At 31.1% G+C, this 23601-nt stretch overlaps 2 protein-coding genes across 2 annotated transcripts; both read right to left on the reverse strand.

Moving 5' to 3' along the window:
- Window positions 1-408: 408 nt before the first annotated feature.
- On the reverse strand, window positions 409-9507 carry LOC116011140 (dnaJ homolog subfamily C member 16). Its single transcript, XM_031250659.1, has 20 exons — window positions 9276-9507; window positions 9111-9180; window positions 8766-8808; window positions 8454-8531; window positions 8229-8313; window positions 7988-8070; window positions 7343-7400; window positions 7140-7250; window positions 6462-6519; window positions 6172-6268; window positions 5699-5734; window positions 4181-4317; window positions 3873-3943; window positions 3721-3774; window positions 3061-3203; window positions 2651-2788; window positions 2264-2503; window positions 1741-1800; window positions 1040-1333; window positions 409-858 (listed from the first exon to the last, which is right to left on the reverse strand). Exons 1-20 carry the CDS (start codon window positions 9439-9441, stop codon window positions 739-741), a joined length of 2142 nt encoding a protein of 713 aa, XP_031106519.1. The 5' UTR covers window positions 9442-9507; the 3' UTR covers window positions 409-738.
- A 6671-nt stretch (window positions 9508-16178) lies between these two features.
- LOC116007770 (NEP1-interacting protein-like 2) lies at window positions 16179-18941 on the reverse strand. The gene is made up of 5 exons (XM_031248467.1): window positions 18566-18941; window positions 17747-17931; window positions 17507-17590; window positions 16883-17029; window positions 16179-16577 (listed from the first exon to the last, which is right to left on the reverse strand). Exons 1-5 carry the CDS (start codon window positions 18789-18791, stop codon window positions 16455-16457), a joined length of 765 nt encoding a protein of 254 aa, XP_031104327.1. The 5' UTR covers window positions 18792-18941; the 3' UTR covers window positions 16179-16454.
- Between the last annotated feature and the right edge of the window lie 4660 nt (window positions 18942-23601).

The raw sequence follows: 23601 nt of genomic DNA on the forward strand, positions 1-23601 counted from the left end.
TATTTTTAAAAATTCGGGAGTCTAATTAACTTCTCGTATAAAATTCGATGATATATTTGACAATTTTCCCTTTAAAATTTTACTTAATATTATAAAATATGATTATTACTCTTATTAAATTAATATTAATATTTGAAATTAATTTTGGTTACCAAATAATTCTTTCATGTATCATGTAATGTATTCTAAAATATTTTTAAAAAATCATAATCATATTTAAAAAAAACCATTAAATAATTCCCAAATACAATATTCTTAGTTCAAGTGCACCCCTCAAAATTTACCCATGTTTTTTCTTCTTTATTATTATTTTTTTTTGGATACAACTAATTCTATTACAGTGTAGTATCTATTCATCTATATACTTTCTCAATCCGTTGAAACACAAAGAATCAATATCGCCTCCACTGAGACTCGATCTCATGACCTCCCATATGGGAGAGTCACTACATGCCATTTGACAATACTTTTGTCGTTGTTACAGCCAGATTAATTATTTCCTTGCCAAAAGGGTCACTTGTAACAAATGTAAGAAAACTTATTTCAAATAAAATACTGGTAGGATTAAATAATTATTATTTTAAAGCAAGCAATAATGTGCCATGTTTGTCTGTTGCAAGAGCCAAAACTCAGATTGTGTGTAGTTAGGGATCCCCTATCAAACTATCAAAGAGTTACCTGGGGAAGCACCATCTCCATCTCCATTCACTGTCAGTTGGTGATCTGAACCACACCACACTACTCACTATCAGAGTCTGAGAATTCAATCTGTTCAGCATCTTTTGGCTCCATATCAGTGATGGAAGGTGGTATTAGTTGGTTTCTTGGTCCTTTCCTTAACTTTGACCTCAGCTTATCCTGCCGGGTATAAAATAAAGATTCAAATATGCATTACAAGGATGGATGTTGCAGTAAAGATATGCAATGGCTATTAGAGCCAGGAATTGAAACACGAATCGAGGCTGTCTGTACAAAGAGATAAGATAACTAATAGGATAAAAGGACCAAAATGAGTTAATAAGTATAAAGCAGTATTAACCTTTGGTTTTGGCTTACTACACGAATCACTTGTTTCACTTGGTGGTTGGCTTGAATCATTTGACTGTTTTACATTAGTGGACTGACTTTTTCGAACCCAAATGTGACCGAATGAGATTAATGCCCCCAGAAGCAAGAAAGGTCCAATCCTTGGATCCCCTAGGTAATCATGGATTTGATTTACAAAACCTTTCATCTTTAGCTTTATTCCTTTGGTAGGGGCAGTGATTCTTTCTGAACCAGTGGACCAAATAGAATCTGCATCCTCAGGAACCAGCTCAGGAGTCTTGGTTTTCTGAAAACACAAAAATACTAGAATGTAAAAGATAATGAAAGCAGAGAGAGTTCGTTGTACTCCTAAATATGCTCAAAGTCAGTAAACTGCAGAAAAATATTATTAGATAAAGATGATCCTCATTACACGTTATAAAATCCAAGACATGATTAGAGGGTTTGAACGCTAATGTATCGCAATGCTTGACACAGGAAACTCATTAAACATATACAACTAACACTAAAATGTTAATTTAAATGGTGTCACCTACCACCCAAAAAGAATGGACATACACAAGAAATGAAAATCGAGGCATCTTACACATGGATTCAGCAATGCTATTGCAAAGACAATGAAAATTAATAAAGGGTTACATGCAGAATAAAGGTCTGAAGGCAAAAAGAAGAGGTGTCGAGAAGTTAACTTACAAAAGATGGTAGATCATTGGAGTCACCATCTTTGATTATCACAGAAATCCATCTTACAATCTGTCAACCAAATATGTAATGGTTCAAAGTGAGAAGAATCTGGAAATAGAAATATATTAATGAGAACCACTATCTCATTCCCACAACCCTTCACTTTTCAAGTGGCTAGTGAATAAAAGCAAGAAACTTTAGAAACATAAAATTTCTAGGTACTATTTTCTTATTCTTAGATTGCAAACATTACTTTAGTGACTCAATATAATAGAAAAATAGGAAAACAATCTGGTTTCAAGTCTTTGTTCAGATTTTATCATGCAACTTGGATGTGCTAGGCTGCTAGGGTGGGAATTTGAAGGCATAACTAGAAATTTTATTGCATAATAATTCAAGCAATCAAGCTAGTGGCTGATATGGCAGCATGGCTTACAAACAAAAACAAATGACACTGATAAATTTGAAATCAACTAGATACCCAATGCAACAAGTAACTTTAGAAAAATTTCATCGAGGCAGTTGATCTCACCTCTGGAATTTCATGTGAACCATTATATGTTGCCACAAGTTGGGAAGCAGGATCACTATCAGCAGCAAACAATGCTTCATAACTGTTTTTGCGCCAATTCTCACTCTTTTGAGTCTTTTCATCTTCAGCAGCAGTTCTTGAATAACGAACAATAAATAACTTTGCAGCATCTGTTATATCATATCTAGGTCCACAGGTATCATAACTATTTTCTGAGTTGACATAGAAGAAGCAGTATGTCTGTCATAGCAACATGATTAAAGACAATTACTATTGCATACACATGATATGAATGTACACATACAAACACATACTGCAAATAAACAGGTCCAAGAAATAAATAAATCAATAAATACATAAGCTTAAAGAAAACAATTATGCATTTACTTTCTGTTTTTCCCCATCAAGCCAGGTAAATGTCAATCGTTTTTCTTTCAGTGCCACTTCTGCTGCAGTTGAGAGTGGATCTTGATCAACTTTATTCAACTCTCCATTTGAAAGTGTTTCTTGCAGCCTGCGCATGGTCTATTACCATAGGTACATGGCTTATTGAAATAATTTAATATGAATATATCAAAAAATTAAGCTACCAGTGAAAATGTGTCCCCTACCCCAACCACCAAAAAGAAATGAAACAAATCAGTTCTTTAAATTTCGCCTCTTAAATTCATGCTTATTAGGCAATACATGGAACCAAAAGAAAAGGCCCAAGAGACTACACCAAGTAAACACTGCACTTATGCCAAACAACCAAACAGGGCCTGAGCTATTAAAAATTGGCAGGGAAAGGTGCTTACTTCACGCATTTCATTAAGTTCTTTGCTTTGCCTTCCAACTAAAACAACACAGTACCAAACCTTGGTGTCATTTCCAGCACGAGAAAACCCACGAGCATCACAGCCCAATTCCCTTGAAGTCACACTCCTTAATTGTGGAAGTACTGAACTCAAGACACAGTCAAGGATCAATCATTTCAATATGTAAACTTAATTGAAGTAGGCAATGTCAATAAATATTGGCAGTTTCTATCAGGTTAGTATGTAACATTTAATTGCATGACAAGGACTTCAATGCAAATGACAGATTGCCTGCTTTCATATTTGTCTTAATTGTATATATGTGTGAACAGAGATATCCATGCACCACATAGATAAAGATGATACAAATTGAAACAGCAAGAAATAATGAAGTAAATAGCACCTGGCCCACAGCATAGCCATTAGTCTAGAATATCAGCTAATAAAGAAAACTTTAAAAACTACTTGTAATATAATGATAGTGTAAAGTAACTTAATCCAAATCTTGAAATCACAAGATAAACATATTTGTAGCTGGAAGAGAGTTTTGTTTTTTTTTTTTTATAATAAATGAAACTATGTAATATAATTACTTTCTCTTTTTGCATTCCACTTGAAGAAATCTAATTGAACCTATTGCTAAAGGGACAAATGTAATACCTTGATGTTTATTCTTCTCCATAATATCCATAAACATTGAATTATTGATATAGCCTGCAATTACATTCCCTTCTTATCATACTATCATAGACATGAACACAACATTAGAAATTAATAAATGATACTGTACACTGCAAGGGAAGGGAACTTGCCATGGTAAACAATTGGCTGAACCCCAGTTTCTTTCAGAAAAACCAATGCAGGAGCAGATTCCACCCCAAACCTATTATTAGAAAACACAAGGTCATCCTACTATATTTCAATTAAAGAAACATCCATGTTCTATTTTCCATTCTTTACATGTTCTTTGTTGCCTCTTTTGCTTATTTCCATTTCATTTTTCTCGGTAATTCCAAACAAAAGAAACTAAAAAAAATCTAGCGGCAAGGGTTAGAGTTATCAGTAACTAGTAGACAAAATATGAGAAAGACTAATCAGACAGATGTACAATTGTACATACAGATTCCACCACAAAGAAGAATCTCCTTCCTGCCAAAGTACAAATGCAAAATCAGCAAACGCTGAGTAGCTTCTAGCAGCTTGACGAATAAATGGGGATGCACGTTCTCCTGTTTTTGAGAAGAAGATGACCTTGACCTGTGAGACAGAACGTTTAAGTTGGGATGGAAAACCCACATAAATTCAGGCAACTTATGCTACCACATAACAAGCAGTCACATTTAATGTTAGTCAAGGAAACATCAGAATATCTGGGGACTACTATGGCTCAGTTTGGGAGGGCTTTTAGATGAACCTGGTCTAGATTTTTTTTATTATGAAGATGCTAATGAAAACATAAATAATTAGAACGTCTACTGTTTAAGTTTAAAAATATTTTGAAGTTCAGGCATTTCATTTTAATTTAAAGTAACTTTGTGGCAATTGGTATTTACTATTTAACCATTTATTACGGAGTAGTAATTTGGTGCACTGTTTTTATCTATTAGTGTCATATGCTTAATTATGAAATAATTAATATTCATGCATATTAAGAAAAAATATTTACAAATATAGCCCTATATTTTTTTTATATTTGTCCGTTTACCCCACATTTCATTTCCTATATTTTTTGAAAATATCATTTCCCCATTTCTTGTTTCCTATTTCCCTGTTTCCCATTTCTGTGCAACATAGGTCTCTAGGCATTACACCTAGAGACTTTCAATTAATATGAAGCACAAAACTCCCTTTTATAAGGGCGCCTTATGCTCCCTTCAATGAAAATGGCAAATGTGGGATGCCCACATTGCCCATTTTCCTTTATTTTAAAAAATTTTAAAATTGGTATTAATTAAATTAATAAGTTTATTAATTTATTATTCTTAATACAATATGTTACTCCGTATTATTTACCATAATAACTAAATAAAAATAAAAATATATTATATTATTATATTATAAATTATAAAGTATTATTTATAAATGAAAATAAATATATTTTTATTTATTTGTTAAACTCTTTAAATAAAAATCAATTTATTAATTTTAAATTTATTATTTATATATTTTTTAATAAGTGCCCTAATTGGTCATTTAACATTTCAACACCGCCGCCACTATTTTTCTACACAACCACCTTTTTTCACATTTTTAACGACTAACCACCACCTCTCCAACCACCCTAATCTCACAGCTCTCCCAAATGGAGCCTAAGAATCATATATTATGAAAAACAGTAGCCCTATGTATTAAGAAGCTATGCATTTCTAGAACAAACCAAAATAAAATAAGATAATCCAGATTAAGGGTAAGACATTTAAAATAAAAGAAAGAATGAAACTAATTTGTGCATAATAGCTACTACCAATTATCTAAAACTATAATACTATATTCAGTAATACTAGTGATGCACCAAACTCATACACTTATGCAACTTCACCACTGTCAACAAAATTTCAATGTGACAAAGAAATCAACATGAAATTGATCTTATTTCACCTTTTGTAGTGAAGTGGGAGATGGATTACAGTAATTGTACCTTATGTGGTTTGCTCTTAGCAAGAAACTTTTGTGCCTGAAATTCCAGAGAAACGCAACATTCAATAGAAAAACGGATTATGATTTTTAAGCATCAATAAAATATGAAGCCAACTGATATTTATTGCAAAAAGCCATCTGTAAATACATGTCTGAGAGAGATATAAATGTGTTCTGAATTGACACGAAGTGGAGACTTATTAAGCACAGTTGTGAGAAAATTTTGAAATTTAAAGCTGAAAATCAAATTTACAACTAGAATAAGGAAAAATCAACTAGACCAGTTCCAGAGTTCGACAATCATTTCTATGTATTAAGCACAATCAATGTATTTACACAATGTTGAGATGTATGAAGTAAATTTTTTAGAAAACTCTGAATTTGAAAGCTTAAAATCAAGTTTTACCCCAACTAGAATAAGGAAAAATCAACTAAAACAGTGCCAGAACTTCTACAATCAACTCTAAATATTACCATTGACTCTTTCCAGTAGTACAGGATACGAGGCAAGCTAAGAATGTCTGTTGCAATCCAATCAGTAACTGCATCAACTGATAGCTCTCCTTCATACCTATCAATTAAAAATTATTGTCCTCAATGAACTACATACAGGAAATACAGGTTTCTGTAAAATATAGAAAATTAATAATTCACAAAATGACTTAAACAAAACAAAAAACAAAACAAAACAAAACAAAACAAAAACAAACAACAAACAACAAAAAACCAAAAAAAAAAAAAAAAAAAAAAAAAAAAAAACTCACCTGTGGAGACATTTCAAACTCTGACAACCTGGGGGAAAAGCCACAAGTGCAGGAACTCCTGTATGAAAGCAAGAAACTCAAATGATGATAAAGTAAAATGTTAAAACTTAAAAGCAATATCAAAGCCGTATCATATGAAAAAAGCTAATTGCATGCTTTTCACTTCATATAGTTCGACAATAGAGAGACTTGAAGGAGGGAACACAATCACTATGACTAGTAATAAAAATTTTTAATAATAATAATTTTCCTAGCACAGTCAAGAATTAGACTGCAGTCAAATCCAGAAAATGGGAATAAATGAAGAAAAGTGTCAAAACTGCGGACGGCTTTCATATCATGAACTGCTCCAATAGGAAACATTATCTTCTCTGAGTAAACTTAAGGAGTTAAGGTATCACAGACCAACCAATGATCATTGCCAAACTAGTAGCGCTCTGAGTGCAAACCTTGATAACCAAACAAGAATGTACTAACAGTAGTATGTGTGTAAAGAGGATTTTGTATGAGGGGGGCTACTAAAAGTAGTGACACGGATTAGGCTTTCACCAACAAACTTAAGAAGCAAGCTGGAATGTGGTTCACAAATTATATTTAAAATTCTGAATAGAAAACATTGCAATGCAATGTTCTGAAATTAGAAGGGAAAATGAAAATTTATTGAAAGATAACCCTTACCATATCTAAAGAAAGGCTGTCCACTAGGTTTCTTCTCTGCGAGATATGTTGTAAGCTGAGCATTACTAAGTTCAACCATTCCAGTATTAGCAACTCCGTCCAGCAATTCAACTGCAGGATTTAACAAGAAAAATAACAAATTATACCCTGTAGGAGTTGTATTCAATTCATAAAAGAAACATACTATGAGAAAACACTTGTACCAATTCTCTTCCACTTGTGTAAAAATTGATGGCATTGTCCACTCCCAAGGGAAAACATCTAGAGAACAATTTCAATCAGAGATCAGCAAAAAAGCAACCAATCCAAGATATAAATTATGTATAAAAATATAAAACTTTGGTTCCCATAGTGTGGAAACATTACGTAAACAGTCACTTGGTATGTAAGCCCTACATGAACCTTCAAACTACAATATGTAAAGTTACCTGTAACAGAATAAATTCCTATAATGTATTAACTCCTTGTTTGAAGCTTATCTACTCCAAAAAATTAGTTGTTCCAAATATTAAAAATTTTAAAAAGGCTTGAATAAGGCCAGATAAGAGGGGAAAGCCTCTTTTCCAAGAAGTTCCAACTTTTGTAGGGCTTCTTTCAAAAGAGGTTCCAAAAAGATCATGCACGACCAAACAAGCACCAATTATTTTGTTTCCAGCATATACTAGCTCAAATGATCTGGACTATTCCTTCATATAATTTGAAGATATTTGGAAAACAAGATTTACAACTTACAACAAGGACAATGCATACAAATAGCTGAACACTAGTATCAATAAACAAAGCATTGGAATATAGTACTGGAACTATGAAATATGCCACCATGGAACCGTATTGCAAATTCATCTCACCTGAACAAGAAATGCCTTGTCACTTTCAAGCATGGACACAATGCCCTCAGAGTTAATGATACCAAAATCATTATCTGCCAGGTCTGCAGTGAAAAATTATACATGATTTCACACCAAAGACTCAGAAAGGACAGGACATGTTATCTGATGAAAAGGACCCCATAGAAGGAAACAACTCATTTTGCTTTAAAGGGGAGGTGGATTTATTCAGAAGCCCTTCTAAATGGGTCTATGTAATTACCAAAAGAAATAGGTGCCATTAGAGGGAGCCTGATCCCAGAAATACTTGTCTCATTATGTTGCAGTTTCACCTTTTCAATCATGTCCTATGTAGCAGTAATATGGAAAAAGAAATGTTACTACAGCAGGATACAAAGATATTTGGCATAGAAAGAATGAGAAAAAGAACCCTAGATGACCAGTATAAAAGAAGATCTAAAGCAAAAGGCTGATAGAAAAAACTTACAAACTGCTCATCTATACCAAATATGTCATAATCTCTCTTCCATATTTGATTTGACAACAACTCAAAAGCATATTGAACCTGGGGAATAAAAATATAGTGTATATAATGAACCTTGGAAGTAAAGAAACAAATTCATGATATAATCTATGGAAAAAGATCAAAATAGTAGCATGCACTATATCAAAAGATAGGTGGAAGGCAAAGGCCTTTGGCCAGAAAAATTGCAGCAATCAAGGCCATAAATTAATCAAATACCAGTCATCATCAATTAGAAAACACTAGTCTTAACAATTCAAAATGCTAGAAGCAAACCTTGATGAAATTTTCAGTTGAAGCTTCTTCAACATCTGAATTCCTGCAATGATGACAAAGTTAATCACAGAGAGGGTATTATTCATGGTACATTAGTGTCTGGCGAAAATAATTAATGAAAATGGAAATTTTCAATTCAAAATCTTTATTTTTTTCACAAATGTCGTTGCCGACACATCATGCAGTATGTTCAATATTTATTTTTATTTTTTTTTAAAACAATTACTCTGTAATATATAATAGAAATTTACTCGAAAATCATTAACAGCATTGATTAATATTATAGCTATAAATATAATAAAAAGGCGCAAATAAAAACTTGGACAGCAATAACCATTAACTTACCACTTAGAGGATAGTTTTTCGTATGCTTTAGTTACTTCTTCAATCGAGCTATACCGTTTGATCCCCAGGACTACAACAAAATCATAATTACAAAAGTAAATTAAAGAAAAGGTATATAATTATTTACTAAAGCAAGCCGTGATCGAGTGACGGAGCGTGGTGTACCATCGTAATGAGAAGGAGGGAAAAAGTGAGGAGTGACGAGGAGCTGAAAGCAGAGCGAAGCGACGAAGAGCGCGAGAGGGAGCCAGTAGGCCTTCAGAGCCGCCACAGTTGAAGACGTGGCCGGCGGCTTCGCCGGGGGAACCCTAGAATCAGGTTGGGCGGGCATGGCCGGAACTTTGTCTGGCGCTTATGAGTGGGAAAGTGAGGAATAGTAGCGTGATGTTCCGGGAATGTGACCGCTTTTATACTCTTGTGGTTTACTCTTTAAGTCAATTCTCTGAAACTCTGGCGGGTGTTTGTGATAGTGTTCAAAGGGTGTTTGGTTTAGGGAATATAAAATTACCGTAAAACTACACTTTTAGTCCCTAAGTTATTGATATTTGTAAAATCGGTCTTTAAGTATTGGTCGTGCTTACTTTTCGTCCCTAAGTTATTATTGGTGTTGTATTTTTCGACACTAAGATATACTAAAGTTAAATTTTGTCTCTAATGTTTTGTTAGAAAAATAATGATAAGTACAATGCCAATGATAACTTAGGGGCGAAAAGTGAGTATAACCAATAATTAGGCATAAATTTTTTAATAATCTATAACTTAAGAATGAAAAGTGCAATTTTTCTAAAATTACCTTAGGTAATTATATAAAGGTAATATGAGGTTTTCAGATATTAAATTATTTTATTTATTTAGTTTATATTATAAAAATATAATCTTAACTTATTATAATGTCGTTGATAAATAAATTTTTTTTGAGTACTACTGACTCTGTTACAATGTAGTTGTAGTATCTCGAAGCCACTCCCATCATCTATGGGAGTGTAAATCAGGATACCGGGTACCACTGGACCACTAAGTCATTGGCATGTCATTAATAAATAAATAATAAACTTATATATATAATTTAATCTTAGATTACTTAAAACTCTAAAAGGGAGATAATCAACTTATATAGGAATATTATTAATGTTTAATCTTATAACTTGAAGTAAAAAATGTGATATAATATTATCATATTCATATTACCTAAGTAATTTTAAATGACTTGAACAAAATGTACCCTAAAGGTAAGAAAAAAATATAATTCCGCAATTAATTTTATTTTTAGTTCTTTTAACTTCAAAAAGAATATTACGGAGTATAAAATATAGGGGTGTATTTAATTAAGACTTTATAAATTTAAAATTTTAAAATGATACATTTTATTATTTTATAGATTTTAAATGAGTTTTATAAAATCTTTCCAGATATTTTGAAAGATTCTATGAGAGTATAAAATTATATAGACAAACTTTTAATGATTCGTTTGCATATTTTTTTCTTTAAAAATATCTACAAAAATCTTTAAAACTAACTAAATATAGCCTTGCAAATTACCATTCATTTTTTTAACACTTATTATTATTATTATTATTATTATTATTATTATTATTATTATTATATATAATTTTATTTCAAAATTTTTTATAATATGTCATATATTTTTATAGGTCTTGTATAAGTTTATATGTTTCAATTGAAAAAAAAAAAAAAAAGTCAAAATTTGGTGTCACGTAAATATTAAATTCTAAATTTAAAAGCAATCTAACTTTTTGTTATAGGTGTCAAATGGGCGGGCTTAGGCTAGCTCGATTTGAGTGTTTGAACCGCCATTAAATTTCGGGCAAATTATGCTATGAACCCGGGTTCATGTTCCCATTTTAGAACTCTATGTTCTTAATTTTAGAACTCTATGTTCACAATTTTAAAACTCTATATTTACAATTTTAGATCTCAATATGCAAAATTACATTACTCAATATTCACAATTTTTGAACTCTATATTCACAATTTTTGAACTCTATATTCACAATTTTGTTATATAGATTCAAAAATTGTGTTATACTGTTGAATATAAAGTTATTAAATTGTGAATATTGAGTTCTAAAATTGTGAATAGGCGGGTTCTACCTTGCAAGGTGGACTCGGGTTCATGGCATAACAACTGTAAATTTCGTGCTTGATCCAAAAATATAAAGTAAAGTCCTGCTTGATCCATGACCCTAAAAAAAATTAAAATTATATATTGAATCATTTAAGTTATGTTTCTTTATTGCATATTGAAATTTTTTGGCATATGATACATTAATTTATAAATAATTTATTAAACTCTCAATTATTATTTTTTATATATTTTTTTTACATTGGTATGTAGTAAGGATATATTAGAGATTATAAAAAATTTTCAAGTAATTTAATTGTTATGTTTTGCAGGATAACACTGAATATGTTAATTAATTTTTATGTAAAGTTATTCCAATCAAACATCTATATCTATACTCTATACTATTAATAAAAACAAAACCATCAATTTTAATTCTCGTCCAAAACACTCATATACTATTAAGGTTTACGTAATATGATAAAATGTGGTAATACATTCATATTCGTACTACAATTGTAAATTAAAATGGGGTAATAGAATTCATAATAAAATATATTGTTTTTTACTCTCCTATTCGTAATATAATTCTATATTAAAAATTATTAATCGTAATAATACAGTACAGTTCTTATAATTCTTTGCCACACAATCTATACTATTATCTATATCTATACTATTTATATCTATACTATTAATAAAAACAAAATCCTCTATTTTAATTCCCGCCCAAAACACTCCTATATTATTAAGATTTACGTAATATTGTTAAACACTTTTCATAGCTAACGATTGGAGTGAATGGCATAAAGTCCCTCCAATGGTGCATGAAATGGTCCAACGCGACAGACAACGAATCCCCCATACTAGGAGGATCATGGGAAATAGAAGCTAGCTTTCATTCAGTTTTGGGTTCACCCCTCCTTTCTATATTAAAAAAAATATGTTAATACAATTCGTATTCGTACTGCAATTGTAAATTAAAATGTGGTAATAGAATTCGTAATAAAATATATTGTTTTTTACTCTCCTATTAGGAATGTTGTTTTGGGCTATCTAATTTTGGGCATCAATATTTTATATTTTTTCCTAGAAAATTATAGGAAGTGTTGCCTTGGGTTATGTTCATCTTGAATACAATATGTAATTAAAATTTATTAAGTAATAAATATCTAATTAGCGTATAAAATGAAATGTTTATCATTGAATGAATTCTTCGTTATTTATTTATATTACGAGTCATTCTTTGACAATTGATTTAACTCGGACATTTTATTTTTTAAGAACATTAGTCATTGTGTAATAAGAATAATTCACAAGAATCGTTGCTCCAACCAAAAAGGTTGCTCGATAATGCTCAGTCATTGTTAGAACCAACTATTGGTGCACCAACATTTAGTTCAACTAATATCAGTTTAATTGTAATCAAATTTGTTATCTCAATAACGTACCTAACTATTTTATGTAAATAAAATACAATTTGTAGTTTTCCTTCCTCGAGTATAAATAATTGCAGTAGCTGGTAGTGAAGCATTACACAGTGGATTTATGGTTTGCTATCCAAGAACACATATTAATATGCCAAGGAATGGTAATACAAATCAAATTTAAATTGTTTATAATACCCTTTATATTTTAGTATATACAAATTTTGGTTTATTTGTTGTTTTAAATTATTGATTTACTCAAATTAATGTATTAATTATTATGTACTTATTCGATTTTATTATTTCTCAAAAATATTGCAGTGGTTAGCAAACCAAATAATATATATGCAATCTACAATATACAATTATTATAAGAGTCAATAATGTTAGACCCCTAACTGGAACTAAAAAAATATTTGTGTAATAGTATGCTATAACATATTGTACTTTGTGTCCTTCTTATTGTGCAACCTCAAATTAAATTTCTAATATATTCTAATCCTTTATAATTTTATCAAATTCTTTCCATCAAATATAACAGAAGTTTAGAGTCAAATTCTTTAGGCAATTTGTTTCTTTATTGCGGTTTTCAAAAAAAAAATTGGCAATTTGTTTCTTAATAATCACAACATTTCAAGTGTTAATTTTCCTAACTTAAAATTAGAATATTAAAGTCTTAATATAATTCTATAATACAATTCTATATAGATTTCTAATTTAAAATTAGAATATTGAAGTTTTAATAGGATTCTATGATACAATTTTGTATATATAAACTCCTCATCTTCTCACTGGTATTCACCCAAAACTAAACCTAACATATTCTGCAACCATCTACGTGACATTCAATAGGTATGATTGTCAAAATCTTATCATGTTGATTCTATTATTTGTATCTGTACTCATAATGATTACAACTTTTTTTTAAATCAATGATGGTATACTCATTAATTAGTATAACTTCAATATCATTATGCAAATATATTTATTGTATAATCTATTCATCTATACTTGTATCCTTGTATGTAATGTTGTGCTCTCATTATATTCCTCTATAATCTACACATTTTAGTTATTCCTTACTCCCTAATCTATGATTTTTGAAATTATGTTGTGGTTCCCATTATATTATTTCATAACATCCTTTATGAACATATTTTCAATGGCACAAAGATATTAGTCATGGCAAATGCAGTAAAGCTAATTGATATTGACACACAAACTGTGGGCTGGAGTTCTAAAGTTCGTATCATTAAGAAAAACGAACCAAAAACCGCTATTGAAACGCCTGGGAAAAAGTATATGTCTATCGTCTTTGAGGATGAAACTATAAGTAAATAGTAAAAAAAATTATCCCTTTATTATTATTATTATTATTATTATTTTATTTTTATCATTATTAGTTGCAGGGTCAACAATTAAGAATTCCGCATATCAATAACCGCTTACAAGATGAACAATATATAATACAATTGAGGTCTCAATCTTATACACAACAAGACAAAAATATAGTATTATGTACCATAACATCATTGCACGAATTATTCACATTCACTACCTCCTGTAAACAAGATGCAATAAAGACACGGAAACTCAAATTCACTAAAAAGATGGAGAAGATGAAGATAATTTCGAGGCTCAGCAAATGCGCACTAAGAAAAATTAATTTACTCTGTTCAAATTAGTACTCTTTATCCAATTACCAATGGAAGAAAATAATTGGATAAAGAGTACTAATTTCAGCAGAGTAAATTAATTTTTCTTAGTGCGCATTTGATGAGGCTCGGAATTATCTTTATCTTCTCCATCTTTAGTGAATTTGATTTTCTTTTTTGTTGGTTGTGTCTTTATTGCATCTTATTTATTGGAGGTAGTGAATGTGAATGATTCGTGCAATGATGTTATGGTACATAATACCATATTTTTGCCTTGTTGTGTATAAGATTGAGACCTCAATTGTATTATATATTGTTCATCTTGTAAGCGGTTATTGATATGCAGAATTCTTAGTTGTTGACCCTGCAACTAATAATGATAAAAATAATAATAATAATAATGGGAGAATTTTTTTACTATTTACTTACAGTTTCATCCTCAAGGACGATAAGCATATACTTTTTCCCAAGCGTTTCAATAGCGGTTTTTGGTTCGTTTTTCTTAATGACACAAACTTAGAACTCCAGCCCACAGTTTGTGTGTCAATATCAATTAACTTTACTGCATTTGCCATTACTAATATCTTTGTGCCATTGAAAATATGTTCATAAAGGATGTTATGAAATAATATAATAGGAACCACAACATAAATTCAAAAGTCATAGATTAGGGAGTAAGGAGTAACTAAAATGTGTAGATTATAGAGGAATATAATGAGAACACAATATTAAATACAAGGATACAAGTATAGATGAACAGATTATACAATAAATATATTTGCATAATGATATTGAAGTTATACTAATTAATGAGTATACTGTATACCATCATTGATTTAAAAAAAAAATTGTAATCATTATGAGTACAAATACAAATAATAGAATCAGCATGATAATATTTTGACAATCATACCTATAGAATGTCACATAGATGGTTGCAGAATATGTTAGGTTTAGTTTTGGGCGAATACTAGTGAGAAGATGAGGAGTTTATATACTGTTGTTTTGGGTATAATAATGATTTAATTAGTTAGGAATCTATACAAAATTGTATTATAGAATCCTATTAAAACTTCAATATTCTAATTTTAAATTAGAAATCTATACAGAATTGTATTATAGAATTATATTAACACTTTAATATTCTAATTTTAAGTTAGGAAAATTAACACTTGAGATGTTGTGATTATTAAGAAACAAATTGCCAATTTGTTTGAAACATTTATGGTTCTTATAATAATTATATTGTAGATATAAGTATCCAGACTATTTCTTTGATTTTTATTAATTTAGCATTTTTTTCTCTATCATTATTATATAACTACTTTAACCAATTAAGGAACACTAATTTAAAACTACACATTGGATATTGGTTTAATCTCACAACGCGCGTGTGATAATTAGTTAATAATATAAGATATAATATTACAAATAGGAGATGCATTCATAGTTGTGTATTTAAAGTACGAATTATTCTATTAGAATCGTCTAAATACTTATCCTTTTATGTTTTTTAAGAAAATGAGTCGGTATTGCAAATAACGGTTGGTTCTTAAACATTTAATCCAGTTCATTTGAAATTTAATGGTGAGCAAGTTTATTTTTCTAATAGCCTATAAATGCCTATTTTGTTTTGTATAAAATGTACTAATGTAATCATAATTTTTTCTTCCTTCCTCGATACAATTATAACAAATCCATTCCGTGTATTGCACGAGTGGAAATACTAGTACTCCTTATAAACATTTCCCCGACAATTTAATTGATGGGAAAATATCAAACAACTTCTAAAGCTTTGGCCTCTGCACGTTTTCGTGTGTTGCATGACAAGTTTTGTATTGCTTCTCGTTCACCCTCCTTCAATTGGAGGGGAGTACTAAGAATATTATGTTAATCAGAAATGTACTATATATCAAATGATTGAGTTTAATTATATTTCCTTATTCCTACTCGGATTTGTACTTTTATACATATCATTGCATAATTAATACACAGAAAATCATTTTCTACATACTTTCATAATAATAAGTTGCTCCGTGATGAAAAACAAGAAAAACTATTGTCTAAAAAAATGGTTCAGACCGATAGGTCATCGGTCCATTCTCTCCTGGCTTATAAGGAGTTTTATTCATTGAGATCTTGTAAGCGGCATATCACTACAAAACCGTATCCTAAATCATTAAACATCTCTCCGGCAAACAGGGCATGAAGCATGTCTTGCCAGCCACTTGTCCACACAACTCAAGTGGAATGTGTGATTGCAGCGCGGCAAGTTTCTTGCAGTCTCCCCTACTCTCACATCCTGTTAAGGATAACATGGGTTTAATTAATTAGCAGCTAATATTTTTTTTGGTAAATTCACATGGTCTTTCTCCGTCCGTTTAACGGTTCGGGTCCACCCACGTTCGCTCCGAGAGGCACAGGAGCTGGCCCAACGGGAATGGTCGCTTGTGCGGATTGAACCCGGGTTCTCCCGAAATTCTTCCCCACAGAAAGAGCTCACTTGCCACTTGAGCTACCCCATTGGGTTTAATTAGCAGCTAATATAATGTAGCATGAGTTGCATATATATGACATATTCAAAGCTCTTCTGATCTACAAGCCTACCTGCAAACATATTGTGCAGCATATGGTATCTGCTGCTTTCACTTCACTTGTCAACACATGAGAAGGAAGATTTTTAAGTGAATCCCCTGACAAGCCTCTCAATGGAACCTCGCCCCCGTAGTCATCACTGCTTGAGTTAATAATGCCCTGCAAATTTCAACACATCATATCCTTAACAAAGAAAATGTAGGAATCATCAGCTTAGTTGGTGTGAGTGGCTCTGAACTCTCATCCCTACTCGCAAATGGAAAAACCAATATGATCAGTATTTTGCCTCTTAATTGGTTGGCACATGGTGCCAACGGGGATTGGTTTAATTTGAATATGGTACGGGTTATAGTTAGGGCTTACAAGTGAACAGAAGAAGAAAATCAAACCATCCATTTCCATTAAGATTTTCAAGCCAAGGTTTAGTCAAGAAACTCATCATGATGAACAGCCATAAGTACACTAGTGTTAATATGCTGAGAGGTGAAACGTTATCTTTCCAAACGAAGATTGTTTAAAACTTCGATTCTCTATTAGCATCAGGCACACTAATATATGACAGAATTGAAGATTATGTAGAACCAAGTTGTGTCAAAGAATTGAAAGCCTTGCTCCACTGTATTCATAGGAACATACCTGCTGGTCATAAGGTCTCAGCACTGGCTGCTGGAATTGTCCATCAACAAACCTATGATGGAGAAGCTCCTTTATGAAATCTACCTAAAAAAAAGTATGCAGACACAGTAAATTCAGAATGGCCGGAGGATCAATCTATAGCAACTCAAAAGGACTTGTGTTCAGGGGCATAGCACTTCATGTCTCAAAGTGAATAGTCAATTAACAAATTAAAGATTGTCATGTATGGAGCATGCTAACCAAAGATGATGATGATGACCTATGTGAACCACAACACTCTGAACACCAATAAGCATGAGAAGCCTCCAGCACTTCTAAGGAGAGTACTGCCCCAGCAATGGTGCAGAGTCCTGCTCCTCGAAACACCCCACTTTTAGCAGCCCAACCAGCTAATGCACCAAACACTGCACCCAGTAAAGCCCCAACTACATTCACCAAAATTAAAATATTTCAGCTGATTAATAGCAATACAACCCCTCTCATCATGTGCTGCCAATTATAGCCATATCACTTTCCATGTTTTCTAGATATAGTATGTTGGACGAAGGCCAATAAAGTGCCAAATTCAACACCAGTTGACTAGGAGAGTATTAGGCGGAGGTCAATAAAAGTCCAAGTCCACCGCCCTCTTTTCGAAAATATGAGGGTATATAAAGAAATAAAGTTGTGTTTTTACTTCGAGCTATAACTTTTAACGTACTGATAAGAGCTTGATTTTAACATATCATAGTCAGGTCGGCATGTGGTGAGAGGGAAATTGTTGGGTGGAGCGAAGTCCAAACATGTATTTGGAGGGGGAATTATTGGACAGCGGAGGCGATGAATGGCCTAAGTTCTGACTGGGGAACTGTTAGGCTCAGGCGAAGTCCAACACCAGGTAGCTAGGCTTTGATCCTAACATAGTATTAGTATGATAAAGATCCAAACAGAACTACAACCACAACTAAATTATCTAAGAATTTCAAAATCCAAGCTATGCATCAAAACTGGGACTGTAAGTTATAGCAAGTATTTACGCGTGAAAATACTTAAAAACAAACCATACAGATGTGTGCGTACCAATTACGAAGATGACTGCAAGAGCAAGAGATGCCGTAGAAGTGATCAAGCTCAGCAAGTACTGATTAAGCGTCAATTCCCTGTCCCTCGAGCCTTCTTCGTGAAAATCCGGCAGGCCAGACCCGACCAGAGTCGCCGGCGGGAAAGATATCGATCCGCACGAAGCGCAAGCCTGTGCAGAGAAGCCTCGATCATGGCCGCACAGGCAGTGATGAACCAGCTCCATACGATCACAACACAAGTGAAGGTCAAATGTTTAGTATGAGCTGAGTGGTTAATCGACGGAGCCTTTTGGTTATCGTTGACCGCCGGGAAGGGGGAGACGCCGGAAAAATGGGCGTGCGCGGGAGAGAAAGGGATGAAGTAAAGAAAAGGAAGACCGGTTGTGGAAGGTAAGGCAACCAGAATTTAATTCGTGCCAAAAGAATCTGGAATTTGCAATTTACTCCCTCAACACACCACAAATTAGTGCCAAAAGAATCTAGAATTTGCAAATTACTCTCATAAGAATATACAATTTGCAATTTACTATCTAAAACATTAACACTTAACAAAATATTGGAAAAAGTGTCAAATAGGTCACTGAACTTTTACACATTATGCAATTGAATCATTGAACAAAAAAAAAAGTGCAATTGAACCATTAAAAAATCAAAAATTTTGCAAATAACATTTTTTACAGGTTACTTCCAAGTTTTTCTTAAATATGATGTCATAATGTCAAATTATATATACAAAATTATTTTTAATTATTATTTATAAAAATTAAAAGAAAAAAAATAATTTTTTTTAAATTTAATTCTTCTACCGTGGATGAAGGGTGGAGGCCAGTTATGGTTGCCCCCTTTTTCGTCTGATCTAGATGCTTGTGCATTTACTCATTTTCTGGGTTTCTCATTTCTCATGTTAATAAATGCATCCGCGTTTGATTAGAAATAGCCAAACAAATAGAATGTGGAATACGATTGTAAGGAAACATTGGGCATTTGATCAAATTATGTTTATGATGCAAACGCTTTTTTGAATCCTCAAATACAGCCAATATGGAGAGAACAAGTTTAAAAATGAGAAGTCATACATGTTTGGCAAGAATGGCCTCAACCATTCCCTTTGCAGTGGGGTGATAGCATCCACAGGCAAAAAAATATCCTTTACCAAAAATTGTTTTTTTTTTCTTTTAATTTTTTAAAATAATAATTAAAATAAATTTTTATATATAATTTGATATTATGATATCATATTTAAGGGAAACTTTGAAGTAGTAAAAAATGTTATTTGCATAATTTTTGAGTTTTTTTTTTTTTTGAATACTACTAACTCTATTACAACTTTCTCAACCAATTGAAGCACAAGAGTTTCCACTGAGGCTCGAACCCACCACCTCCCATATAAAGGGAAGGCTCGAACCCATATAAAGGGAAGGCTCGAACCCACCACCTCCAAGTATAAAGGGAAGGGTTTGATGCCACTGGACCACAAGGTCCTTGGCAATTTTTGAGTTTTTAATAGTTCTCTTAAAAAAATAGTCTAATTGCACAATTTTTTTGTTTGATGATTCAATTGCACAATGTGTAATAGTTCAATAGTCTATTTGACACTTTTTTCAAAAATATTATATATACTTTTATTTTCTACTCCTAATTTTTACTCCACATACAAAATTTTAGATGTAGACACTTGTATTGGGACTCAAATGAAAAAAGTAACTTATCCGTGTCTGCCACATCATTAAGTAAAATTTAGAAAGTAAGATTTGAAATTGAAACACCATACGATTAAGTTGACATCTAATTTTCTTAGATAGAAGATATACTTTTGACTCCACCTCATTCATGGCAAATTTTTCTAAACCATTAATAAAAGGTATATTCTTAATATATAAATATACATTATTTATATATTGATATGCATTATTTGATTTATACAAATAATGTATCTTCAACACTCAAATAATATACTTTTAAACAATGCTCTTCAGTTTATAAATAATTACTTTTAATTTATTAAAAATGCACATTTTATTCATGAGGCACATAGCTCTGTGGAACATGGTCATTTATGTGTAGGTATTGTTAGAGAGATATTAAGTGGGCTTTGTATTGTTATTAAATTTAAGAGTAAATTGTCATTTTGGTCCACTGACTATTATGGTCTTGTTAATTTCAATCCACAACTTTTAAAAATATTAATTTTGTACCTTAATTATGCAATTTTTATCAATTGTAACAAATTTCCAGCCAAATGTTATCGAAAATTTTAATAGTTAAAATAATGAGGGTATTTTAATCTCTTTTCTTTCTTGTCATTCCTTCGTTGGATCTGCTGCAAATTCGTCGGAGCTGCCGGAGAAGAAGGTTGCCTGAACGCTTTAAAAAAACGCAGATCAGTTGAAAACTAATTTAAGATGGTCGTATTTACTCTAAATTTAATCTAAACAACTTTTATTTGATACTGTTAACAAAATTAATAAGTAAGTTGATAAATTTTTATATCTTATCCATCCAGAAAACATAAAAAATTTACACCTTTTCTACCGCAAATTATATGGTGGACCATGGTCCACAATGCATTGTGAACCATGATCATGGCTGATACTGCAGTTGTGTTGAAAATTTGAAATGATACTGCAGTTGTGTTAAAAGGAAACTGCAGTTGCGTGGAACAAAGGACATTCATCCGTTCAACACAATTGTAGTATCATTTTAACACAACTGCAGTATCCGTTCAACACAACTGCAGTATCAGTTCAACACAACTGCATTTCTTTATTTCATCTTTCAAAAAAAAAAAAGTAACACTAAATGACTAATGATTAAAATATGGTCTCCCCACTTCTATTTACAACGTGTGTTTAATTTGTCCTTACCTATTTTTATTATTTATTAGAAATATATTTTATAATAATAATAATAATAATAATAATATAATAATAGTAACCAAATCCATAACTTCTTTTTTAGGTCTTAAGTTGGATTAAAATCATACATCCTCCATTGCTAATAAAACAAAATTTTAAACTTACTTTGAGTTGATTCTCACTCTCAACTATCATGTAGTGTGATGAAATTCAAGAAAATATATTAAAAAAATATTATTTTGTAAAAGCACGAGTATTTAAAAAAAATGAATTCTCACCATTACCCAACAAAATTATCGGGTTGGAATTTATTCCTTACGCTTTAACGTCCGTGAATTAAATTGGATAAGACTTGGACTTAATCCGAATGAATAAGGGCTTCATCATGATGTACGATAGGATGATTCACCCAAAAAGGAAAAAAAATAAAAGTTAAAAAAATAAAAATAAAAGAGAAGATTTACGATAGCATATATGTGGCATCAAATTTGACAATTGTTATGGCGTGGAACTTGGTCCTAAATGATGTAATTTTTAATTTTAATTTGGACAGTAATTGTTTATTATTTAATTTATGTTATATGTTTTTTTCATGTAAAGCATGTGCATGTGACTTGTGTTATACATTTTTGTGTCTCATGTTATTCAATTCTGTATCTTGAGCGTATGGATTCTGTATTTGAAATAAAGTAAATATAACATGCGCTTTCATGTGTTATGCTATGCGTTTTTGTATCTTGTGTTATGCGTTTTTGTGTCTTATGTTATGTAATTCTACACCTTAAGAATATTGATATTGTATATGAACTAAAATAAATATAAAACATGTGTATGTGTCTTGTGTTATGCGTTTCTGTATCTCATGTTATGCAATTTTGTATCTTAAGCGTATAGATTTTGTACCTGAAATAGATTAGTAGTTTGTAGCACACAACATATTGTGTATATTATTTTATGAATTTATGTCTTGTATTATGAAATAATGTGCATATAAGCCTATATTACCTACATAAATCAAATTTAAAAATAAGTAAATCCATAACTTGTTAGTGTCTTATGTTATGGGTATTTGTGTCTCGTGTATTGAAATTATGTACCTTAAGGGACCGTTTGATTTTGTATCTAGAATCAATTAAAATTTGGATTGAAACATGAGAAACGAGAAACTACAGAATATGTTAAAGTTTAAATATCAAAACGACATATTTTAATCAGGGTACACAATGGTACGCGGATATAAATTGCCCAAATTTGGTATTCCACATTTCCACATGATTTTTTTTGGCTTGCTCTGAATTAGAAAAGTCAGCATTTCCGTTAAAGATTGTGACATCAAAGGTTTATTTATTTATTTATTTTTTTTAAGTTGAACTATTTGAAATTGTTGAGTGGAATATTTATGATGTTAATTGTATTTGACAAAATAATCATAAATTATATGTATGATAGTATTACTGTCGACCAATATTTGTAACACTTTTAATAAATATATAATATCATCATCAATTTAAAATTTTAATTGAAACAGAACGTATTCTTCAATTAAATTTTCACAAAATATTTTACATAATGATAATTTTAAAATTTTATTGTTAAAAGTTGAATATTTATTTAAAATATTTCACACGTCAACTATATGACATGGGAATAATAATAATAATAATAATAATATAAATAGTAAAGAAAAACATAAAACAATTCCACCTCAAATTATTTGAAAAAAAATTCATTACACCGTCAAATTTCATTAGAAAAGTCAGCATTTCCGTTAAAGATTGTGACATCAAAGGTTTTTATTTTTATTTTTATTTTTATTTTTATGTTTTTTAAAGTTGAACTATTTTATGATGTTAATTGTATTTGACATGCCAAAGGCCTTGTGGTCAAGCGGCACCCAGTGTACACTCTCATATGGAAGGGAGTGGGTTCGAGCCTCAGTGGAGGCATGAACAGATTCTACATTGTAACAGAGTTAGTAGAATTTAAAAAAAAAATTGTATTTGACATAATAATCATAAAATAATAATCATAAATTATTTGACATAATAATCATAAAATAATAATCATAAATGATATGTATGATACTACTTGTTTTTCAATAATAATCATAAATGATATGTATGATACTACTTGTTTTTCAAATAGATAATGCCCAATGATGTATGATACTACTTGTTTT

Source organism: Ipomoea triloba, chromosome 2, assembly GCF_003576645.1.
Source record: "Ipomoea triloba cultivar NCNSP0323 chromosome 2, ASM357664v1".
In the NCBI taxonomy this organism is placed as follows: domain Eukaryota; kingdom Viridiplantae; phylum Streptophyta; class Magnoliopsida; order Solanales; family Convolvulaceae; genus Ipomoea; species Ipomoea triloba.

Excerpts from the sequence above, each read along its gene's own strand:
- LOC116011140 (XM_031250659.1), bottom strand. The coding sequence starts at position 9,441 with ATGCCCGCCCAACCTGATTCTAGGGTTCCCCCGGCGAAGCCGCCGGCC. Across the intron at positions 8,314-8,453 it reads TTGGTATAGATGAGCAGTTT|GACATGATTGAAAAGGTGAA; the intron begins GTAAGTTTTTTC and ends ACTGCTACATAG. Across the intron at positions 859-1,039 it reads GTAGTAAGCCAAAACCAAAG|GATAAGCTGAGGTCAAAGTT; the intron begins GTTAATACTGCT and ends TATACCCGGCAG.
- LOC116007770 (XM_031248467.1), bottom strand. The coding sequence starts at position 18,791 with ATGGAGCTGGTTCATCACTGCCTGTGCGGCCATGATCGAGGCTTCTCT. Across the intron at positions 17,932-18,565 it reads TGCAGTCATCTTCGTAATTG|TTGGGGCTTTACTGGGTGCA; the intron begins GTACGCACACAT and ends TGGTGAATGTAG. Across the intron at positions 16,578-16,882 it reads GCTGCACAATATGTTTGCAG|GATGTGAGAGTAGGGGAGAC; the intron begins GTAGGCTTGTAG and ends TATCCTTAACAG.